The sequence below is a fragment of the Leuciscus leuciscus genome (genome assembly GCF_965113295.1).
Source record: "Leuciscus leuciscus genome assembly, chromosome: 17".
NCBI classification, from domain to species: Eukaryota; Metazoa; Chordata; class Actinopteri; order Cypriniformes; family Leuciscidae; genus Leuciscus; species Leuciscus leuciscus.
This window is the reverse complement of record NC_138741.1, coordinates 1,117,501-1,127,500: the sequence shown is the minus strand read 5'-3', so window position 1 is coordinate 1,127,500 and position 10,000 is coordinate 1,117,501. Positions and strand designations below refer to the sequence as shown.

The window sequence follows — 10,000 nt, the reverse complement described above, 5'->3', positions numbered from 1 at the left end:
TTTTGCACATTTATTAAAAAAGAAAAACTGAAATATCACATGGTCCTAAGTATTCAGACCCTTTGCTGTGACACTCATATATTTAACTCAGGTGCTGTCCATTTCTTCTGATCATCCTTGAGATGGTTCTACACCTTCATTTGAGTCCAGCTGTGTTTGATTATACTGATTGGACTTGATTAGGAAAGCCACACACCTGTCTATATAAGACCTTACAGCTCACAGTGCATGTCAGAGCAAATGAGAATCATGAGGTCAAAGGAACTGCCTGAAGAGCTCAGAGACAGAATTGTGGAAAGGCACAGATCTGGCCAAGGTTACAAAAAAATGTCTGCTGCACTTAAGGTTCCTAAGAGCACAGTGGCCTCCATAATCCTTAAATGGAAGACGTTTGGGACGACCAGAACCCTTCCTAGAGCTGGCCGTCCGGCCAAACTGAGGTGAGAGAGGTAAAGAAGAACCCAAAGATCACTGTGGCTGAGATCCAGAGATGCAGTCGGGAGATGGGAGAAAGTTGTAGTAAGTCAACCATCACTGCAGCCGTCCACCAGTCGGGGCTTTATGGCAGAGTGGCCCGACGGAAGCCTCTCCTCAGTGCAAGACACATGAAAGCACACCTGAAGGACTCCAAGATGGTGATAAATAAGATTCTCTGGTCTGATGAGACCAAGATAGAACTTTTTGGCCTTAATTCTAAGCGGTATGTGTGGAGAAAACCAGGCACTGCTCATCACCTGTCCAATACAGTCTCAACAGTGAAGCATGGTGGTGGCAGCATCATGCTGTGGGGGTGTTTTTCAGCTGCAGGGACGACTGGTTGCAATCGAGGGAAAGATGAATGCGGCCAAGTACAGGGATATCCTGGACGAAAACCTTCTCCAGAGTGCTCTGGACCTCAGACTGGGCCGAAGGTTCACCTTCCAACAAGACAATGACCCTAAGCACACAGCTAAAATAACGAAGGAGTGGCTTCACAACAACTCCGTGACTGTTCTTGAATGGCCCAGCCAGAGCCCTGACTTAAACCCAATTGAGCATCTCTGGAGAGACCTGAAAATGGCTGTCCACCAACGTTTACCATCCAACCTGACAGAACTGGAGAGGATCTGCAAGGAGGAATGGCAGAGGATACCCAAATCCAGGTGTGAAAAACTTGTTGCATCTTTCCCAAAAAGACTCATGGCTGTATTAGATCAAAAGGGTGCTTCTACTAAATACTGAGCAAAGGGTCTGAATACTTAGGACCATGTGATATTTCAGTTTTTCTTTTTAAATAAATGTGCAAAAATGTCAACAATTCTGTTTTTTTTCTGTCAATATGGGGTGCTGTGTGTACAATAATGAGGAAAACAATGAACTTAAATGATTTTACCAAATGGCTGCAATATAACAAAGAGTGAAACATTTAAGGGGGTCTGAATACTTTCCGTACCCACTGTATGTAGAGTGTGTGTGTGTGTGATGTCACCTGTGTGAGAAGAAGATTCCTCTGCGCAGGAAGTGATGCGGTGTTTTCCCCGTGACTCGAGCGATCCTGTCCACCAGTTCCTGCTCGATCTTACAGCTGCCGAATCGCACTGATTACATATCATATATATACGGATTATTCACACGCTTCATACACACACACACACACACACACACACACTCAGAGTCACAGCCACTAACCGATGAGTTTGTCGTAATCGACTCCTTTAGCGCTGCTGGTGGACACGTTCCAGGGGTTGACCTGATCATCTTCATCATCCTCAGCAGGACCAGCATCATCATCCTCAGTGTGTGTCGGCGGCCGTCCGGCCTGATAATCCTGACCGGTGAGAAGCTTATAGTCCTCCTTCATCCTCAGCAGCAGCTGCACTGCAGACTCCACCTCAGCCTACACACACACACACACACACACACACACGTTACTCCTTCAGCTGCACTGCAGACTCCACCTCAGCCTACACACACACACACACACACACACACGTTACTCCTTCAGCTGCACGGCAGACTCCACCTCAGCCTACACACACACACACACACACACACACACACACACACACACACACACACACGTTACTCCTTCAGCTGCACTGCAGACTCCACCTCAGCCTACACACACACACACACACACACACACACACACACACACACACACGTTACTCCTTCAGTTCACTGCAGACTCCACCTCAGCCTACACACACACACACACACACACACACACACACGTTACTCCTTCAGCTGCACTGCAGACTCCACATCAGCCTACACACACACACACACACACACACACACACACACACACACACGTTGCTCCTTCAGCTGCACTGCAGACTCCACCTCAGCCTACACACACACACACACACACACACACACACACACACGTTGCTCCTTCAGCTGCACTGCAGACTCCACATCAGCCTACACACACACACACACACACACACACGTTGCTCCTTCAGCTGCACTGCAGACTCCACGTCAGCCTACACACACACACACACACACACACACACACACACACACACACACACACACACACACACACACACACACACACACGTTACTCCTTCAGTTCACTGCAGACTCCACATCAGCCTACACACACACACACACACACACACGTTGCTCCTTCAGCTGCACTGCAGACTCCACGTCAGCCTACACACACACACACACACACACACACACACACACACACGTTACTCCTTCAGTTCACTGCAGACTCCACATCAGCCTACACACACAACACACACACACACACAACACACACACACACACACACACACACACACACACACGTTACTCCTTCAGCTGCACTGCAGACTCCACATCAGCATACACACACACGATAATAAATACAAATTAGATTACAATTAATAAAAAAATAGATATCTAATAATAGAAATTCAGTACTTTCCTAATAATTATGTTGACATAGGCCTATTTATAATATTATTATCTGAGAACATCAGTGGACTGACTTTATTGCCCTTCTGAGCCTTGATGTGCCTCACTGCGAGTCCCTGAGCCGTGAGCTGCTCGTACAGGTCCATCGGGCTCGACATGTTTACCTGTAACACACTGATACTGTAATAACTCTTCATAACGACACTGACATATGCTCGCTGCCGCATGCCAGCCTTTAAACACAGATCTGCAACCAGTGTCATGACCAGCGCTCACACGAGCAATTATTACAAGTTCATTTCAGTATTAAATAGTAATGAAGAATAAACAAACGCACCTTTTTGAGTTAGATGGTTTAATTCATTCCACTTGCATCAGACACACTGTGCCAGTGTCACACCGATCTCAGCCCTACCGGAAACATTCGCGCCATGTAGTTCCGGTCGCATGTCTCACACGTCACTGTCAGCGAAAACATTTTTATTAAAAACACTTTTAGTCATACTGTGTTTGACTTAAATAACGGCGATGCACACAACCTGAAATTTATAAGATGTGTATTTTATAAACACGAATTATTATTATTTTTTTAACTCTTATTGTGTCGCAGAAACCGACACCGCTTCCTCTACGGAAGTGCTTATCACTCAGATAAATAAGAGAATCAATATCACAATTTGGATTAAACATGTGTCGTGTAAACACACGATTATTAACCCCACAAACCAATGTAACGGTTAATCCAGCTGACACTTTTAGTCCTACTCTGTTTTACTCAGATAACGGTAATGCATAAAAGGTGTTCATTAAAACGAGACTCTTATTTTGCCTGTAAACTCCTCACCCGCTCTTATTAGTCTTCCGGAGTTCCGCTACCTGATATTTCAAATTAAAAACACCGCACGACAGAAGCGAATATTAATCATATAAACAAGAATAACTGACTGTCTGTATTGTTATACCAACGACTTAATCTGATACACAGATGCGTATATTATGAAAGGGATTTGACAGATCAATATTCGCTAATAACAGATGATGTTGATGATGTCAGTTACTCGTCGTTTAATGTGAGTTTTTGGACAAACTACTGTATTCTGCTGCTTTATCTTTAATTATTAGAATAAATTCAAGATACATTTGTCGTTTTACTGACTGTAATTTAAATAAATATATATATATGTAATATTATTTTCTGTTTACAATAGTTAAAATCTCGTTTGTCTCGTTTTTTTTTTTTTTTGTCTAAAATGTTTGACTGTTTCAATAATAAGATTATTATTCTTTTTTAATCTAATTTGAATATATATACATTATATATGTGTGTGTGTGTGTGTGTGTGTTATTATTGATATTGTTGTCCATGCAGACACATGCAGTGGTTTGTGAGTGATGATCATGGCTTCACTGGTGGATTATGAGGATTCTGACAGTGATGCGGATCAAGATCTTCAGTCTGCTGCTCCTCATCCTCACCTGGAGCTTTATAAAGATAAGTCCCTCATCATGAGCTCTTCGTTATCCTCATCATCTTCATCATCATCAGTAAGTGTGTCCGGCTGCATGAAGAGAGCTCATCCTCATCTGGAGCTTTATAAAGATCAGTCCCTCATCATGAGCTCTTCGTTATCCTCATCATCTTCATCAGTAAGTGTGTCTGGCTGCATGAAGAGAGCTCAGCCGCCGCCGGCCGGAGTCAGGCCGTATGTTCCTAAGAGGCAGCGAGTGTCCACTGCAGCGGCCCAGACCCCAGAGACACCTCACACACCTCCACCTGCCGGAGCTCGTCTGCTGTCCGAGGTCTCGGAGAGGGTCCGGCCGTTCCTGGCACTAAAGCCCGGTCGGGTCGAGCTGCCCAGACGAGTGCAGTGTCTCCTTCAGGCCCACCAGGGTCCAGTGAACACACTGCAGTGGAGTCCAGTGGATCATCTCAGTCACCTGCTGCTCTCGGCCTCCATGGACAACACCTGCAAGGTATGAATAACACAACACAACCCAACCTATCGCAACCTAACCCAACACAACACAACACAACCTGACACAACCTATCGCAACCCAACATAACCTAACTCAACACAACCAAACCTAACCCAACACAATCCAACCTGGCACAACCTATCGCAACCCCTAACCCAACCCAACAAAAAACATCCTGACACTCAAAATCTAACTTAACCCAACAAAACCTAACCCAACCTAACCTTATGTATCCTAACCTAACCCAACACAACCCAACCTGACACAACCTATCGCAATCCAACCTAACCCAATCTAACAAAAAACATAACACTCACAATTTAATCTAACCCAACCTAACACAACCCAACCTTAGCTAACTTTACCCAACAAAACCTAACTCAACCCAACCTAACCTAACCTAACTTAACCCAACAAAACCTAACTCAACCTAACCTTATGTAGCCTAACCTAACCCTACAAAACATAACACTACTCAACCTAACTTAACCAAACCCAATCCTACCTAACCCAACTTAAAGGACAAGTTCGGTATTTTACACTTAAAGCCCTGTTTACAGATCGTATCTGATGAAATAGAACGGTTAAGATAAAGATTTGGACACATGCTGCTGTCCCGAGAATTTTAGGTTTATTTCGCTTCCCCCCACCACCCCCACAATGGTTGTCTATATGCACTGGAAGATTCCGTCCTAAAAACACATTAAACTTTCGTTTACAAAGACGTGAAACTCATCGAGTGGTCAGGGGTGTTCACTGATATGTTCCATCAAAAATCGCTGAAAAGATGCATTCCAACAGGTTTTATTGTAGTTTTTGTCCAACTCCATTGACTCCATAGGACGTGCTGTGAGACCGCAGCACCTTTACGGTATTACTCCGCCGCTTCTTCTTCTGCTTCTTCTGTGTATTCAATGAAATGCCCGTGGTTTGCTTGCAATTGGCAAAGGTGCATTATCGCCACCAACTGGGCTGGAGTGTCTATTATTCAAGCTCTCAACGGAAGAATCACGGGTGTGACACGTTTGGCAAAATAGGTCCACAAAAGCGAAATAAACCTAAAATTCTCGGGACAGCAGCATTTGTCCAAATTTTAATCTTAACCGTTCTATTTCATCAGATACGATCTGTAAACAGGGCTTTAAGTGTAAAATACCGAACTTGTCCTTTAACCCAACCCAACCTAACTTAAAAAAACCCAACCTAATCTAACTCAACCTAACCTAACCAAACCCAATCTGACTTAACCCAACCTAAACGAACCTAACCCAACCTGACACAAACCAACCTAATCTAACACAACCCAACCTAGCCTAGCATGACACAACACAATCAGCCGCTTCTTCTATAGGTGTTCACTCTTGGGGAAATAAGGATTACACTATTCATTCCCTATGTAAGCAGTAAGGTACTCGAGGCTGTGCTGTATCGGGAGTAAGTCACGGATGAAGGGCGTTGTTTGGCTCGAGTCAGCCGTGACTTACTCCCGATACAGCTCTAGCCTCGAGTGCCTTACTGCTTTTATAAAACGGTTACCACATAATACAAATATTAAAGCCGAAAAATATGTATCTATGTAACTTTCATGAAGTAAAACCACTAAAAGCCTTCCTTCCGCTGGAAGAACTAGTCCCTGACCGTAAACAGCAGCAGAAGTTACACACATTATTTCACCAGTAGATGGCGGCAGAGACTGTCTTCATGAGTCAGTCAGTCAGTAGAGGAGACTTTTACACTGAAAGGACTGAAACTTGTGATCACAGAGAGGGATGATCTCCCACAATTCTCTCCTCTAGCTTCAACGAACAATATCAATGAGCACATGTGTTGAAGTTGCTAAGGTTTGGTTGCTAGGGGTGTTGTGTAGTGATACAGAGAACCGTTGGGTGAAGCGGTCATGTGTTATCAGCTATTGACCAATCAGAATCAAAGATTGGAACTAACCTTTTTACAATACAGTTTAACTATACATTTAAGTACCGAGTAATATTAATCATCAACATTTGGTTCAGGGTTAGTCGCATCATTTACATGTAAAATATCTAACAAAGGAACTGTAAAATAAAGTGTCGCCTAAATCAGTGAAGCAGTGTCAGAATTAGGATTATATTTGTCCCATAAACGCCTGATTGTTCATTAAACCCCAGAAGGCCAATCCTAGGGGATACAGTTTCATCATTAAATCTCTGCATGATAATTATCCACCTCATTTAAGCACATTTTTTGAATTTATGAGGATCTTAGCATTTCCATCCAGCATTTTTTTATTCAATATCACACAATTCAATAAAGCATGTGGATGTGAACACACTGGGGTTCAGGACCAGACGAGTGTGACAGGAGGAGTGTGTGTGTGTGTGTGTGTGTGTGTGTGTGTGTGTGTGTGTGTGTGTGTGTGTGTGTGTGTGTGTGTGTGTGTGTGTGTGTGTGTGTGTGTGTCCCTGCGATGCGACTCCATCACGGTCAGGTGAATATGTGTGTCGAGACCCAGGAGACACACACACACACACACTCATGCTCATGTCCTCAGGACAGGTGAACTCACACACAGACACACACACACACACACACACACACACACACACACACACACACACACTGAACATTATAATCAACCATTCAGATATTCATGAGAAATGTTCACCGAGGGCAGATGGAAGGATCGATGAACCAGAGACTAGGAACTAAACCCGTCCTGTTTCTGCTGGGTTATAATTCATAATTCGTGTGTGTGTGTGTGTGTGTGTGTGTGTGTGTGTGTGTGTTGACTTCAGTCTGTTTCTGCCGGGTCTGACTGTGAGGTGATGTCGATCACGAACAGCTTGTTTTGCCCACAGAGGAAATGAGAACCAACACTATCAGATGCTGTTTTGTGTGTGTGTGTGTGTGTGTGTTTGTGTGTGTGTGTTTAATAATGAAGCATGTCTGGAGGGTCGAGGAGCATCTCTCAATCTGTATCTGTCTCGTTACAGGACGTTCACTCTTCCTCTCCCCGCCGGCTTTATCTGTCGGGATTCGGGATGATTCCTGTCCATGCAATTCATGGTTTTATATGAAACCTCTATTGCATCTTGTCAGAATGAAAGCCCGTTTCCAGCACAGTAGAAAAACAGTCATCAGGCTTTGATAAATCATAATTTTGACTTTTTATCTCAGAATCATGACTTAGTATAATTTCGTAATTTCATCATTTCTACTCATAATTTTTACTTTTGTCATAATTATGTAGCATGTCATAATTTCGACTTAAGTCAATTTAGATTTTTTGTCATAATTATGACAGTCTTAAATATGACTCATCATTTTGCCATCATTTACTTAATGTCATAATTTCGACTTTTGTCTCATAATTGACTTTTTTACTTTTTAATGCGAATTTTCACCAAAAACTCTAAATATAAGTATGTCTAGTATGTCATAATTCAGAGTTTTAATGTTATGAAGTCAGATGTAACTGTTATTATGACATTATAACTTTTTATGCCATAAATATGACTCAGAATTTTGATTTATGTCATAATTAAGATTTACCAAAGTATGATTTTTTTCCCTTGTGTGGCAGAAATTATATAAAATATGTGAAATTCTGAAATCCTGTTGTGAAATAGTTCCTCTCTTCCTGTTTCGGGTCAAATTGACCCACATATTATTATGTTAAAAAACAGCTGCACACAGCAAAGTAAACTGAGTCTTACATTTAATAAATTGTCATGTATTTCATATTTTAGTAGTTGATGATTGTTTAATTTTATTTATACCTGATTATTTACCGTCTATCCTGACATTGCAAGAAGAAATAAAGTTTAATCAGCGTTTTTCAAGCCGTTTAAAAATCAAATGCAACATAATAGGAGGGTTTTAATGTCAGATCTGTCGCATTCATGACAGAGTGAGTGCATGAGGAGTTTGGGGACCTTTAGTCATTTCTGAAAAAGTTTACATTTGTTTTTCTTCTTCATCGGAATGGTACGAAACTTGCTAAAGGTTTTGGCACTTGCTGTGCGAACACAAAACAATCATGGCCATGACTGGAATAGGTTAAATGTTTCTGATAAAATAGTCCCACTTGAGCTCCTCGCAGTCAGAAATGACGCATTGTAAATGAATGAGAGACGAAGTTCCTCTAGTGGAAGCGTTTGGTACTGCAGCCGAACACACTCTCACTGAACGATCATTTACTGAGATATCAGGGTAAAATTTAGAACACAAATTAGATTTTCTAACAGTTTTAGAGTAAAACATGTTTTTGAAAATATAGATTTCATATAAAAATTGAAAATAGTATTTTTTCACAACGATAAACGTAAAATTCTGTAACTTTTAAATTCACTTTTTTAAACTTTTTTTCACAATTTATGTTGGAAATGTAATTTTCAGGTCTATGCTCAAAAAGTGCATAAATTGATTATAAATACAACGTAAATATAATTTAGTACCATAAAATACAAAATATTAAAGAAAAAACATTATCAAACTAAAATATAGTATATTAATTTAATTGTAATAAAAAGATCAATTTTCGGTCATTTGAGCGAAACGTGAAGAGCCCAGAGGGTTAATAATAGAGTAACAGTGCAGTGATACTGGCGTTCTCGTTGAGCTGAACGTGTGTGTGTGTTTGTAGGTGTGGGACGGTGTTGGCGGTGGGCGGAGCTTACGCACTTACTCCGCCCACAGGGGCGCGGTCCGTGATGCGTGTTGGCTGCCGTGTGGGCGTCGCCTCCTCTCGGGGTCGTTCGACGGTACGGCGGCGCTCACTGACGCAGAGACGGGTGAGTGAGTGAGTGAGTGTGTGTGCAGAGAGACGGGTGAGTGTGTGAGTGAGTGAGTGAGTGTGTGTGCAGAGAGACGGGTGAGTGAGTGTGCAGAGAGACGGGTGAGTGTGTGTGTGTGTGAGTGTGTGAGTGTGTGTGTGTGAGTGAGTGAGTGAGTGAGTGTGTGTGCAGAGAGACGGGTGAGTGTGTGAGTGAGTGAGTGTGTGTGCAGAGAGACGGGTGAGTGTGTGTGCAGAGAGACGGGTGAGTGAGTGAGTGTGTGAGTGAGTGTGTGTGTGTGCAGAGAGACGGGTGAGTGTGTGTGTGTGTGTGAGTGAGTGAGTGAGTGTGTGTGTGTGCAGAGAGACGAGTGA

At 42.6% G+C, this 10,000-nt stretch overlaps 2 protein-coding genes across 3 annotated transcripts in view; one reads left to right on the top strand and one right to left on the bottom strand.

Annotated features, from left to right (window-relative positions):
- Positions 1 to 3,357, bottom strand: part of wars1 (tryptophanyl-tRNA synthetase 1) — a 9,346-nt gene extending 5,989 nt beyond the window's left edge. The window contains exons 1-4 of the mRNA XM_082142479.1: positions 3,233 to 3,357; positions 2,970 to 3,059; positions 1,669 to 1,876; positions 1,469 to 1,577 (exon numbers count right to left, since the gene is read on the bottom strand). Coding sequence (XP_081998605.1) covers positions 1,469 to 1,577; positions 1,669 to 1,876; positions 2,970 to 3,053 — 401 coding nt within the window. The 5' untranslated portion in view covers positions 3,054 to 3,059; positions 3,233 to 3,357. The remainder of the gene's footprint in view (positions 1 to 1,468; positions 1,578 to 1,668; positions 1,877 to 2,969; positions 3,060 to 3,232) is intronic.
- Positions 3,358 to 3,737: 380 nt separating this feature from the next.
- wdr25 (WD repeat domain 25) overlaps positions 3,738 to 10,000 on the top strand; it is an 11,876-nt gene continuing 5,613 nt past the window's right edge. Inside the window, exons 1-4 of one of the 2 annotated variants that reach the window (XM_082142458.1) lie at positions 3,738 to 3,965; positions 4,265 to 4,370; positions 4,479 to 4,869; positions 9,497 to 9,644. In XM_082142458.1, the coding sequence (XP_081998584.1) occupies positions 4,288 to 4,370; positions 4,479 to 4,869; positions 9,497 to 9,644 (622 nt within the window). In that variant the 5' untranslated portion in view covers positions 3,738 to 3,965; positions 4,265 to 4,287. Of the gene's footprint in view, positions 3,966 to 4,264; positions 4,870 to 9,496; positions 9,645 to 10,000 lie in introns of both variants that reach the window. The other variant, XM_082142457.1, reaches the window with a different exon arrangement.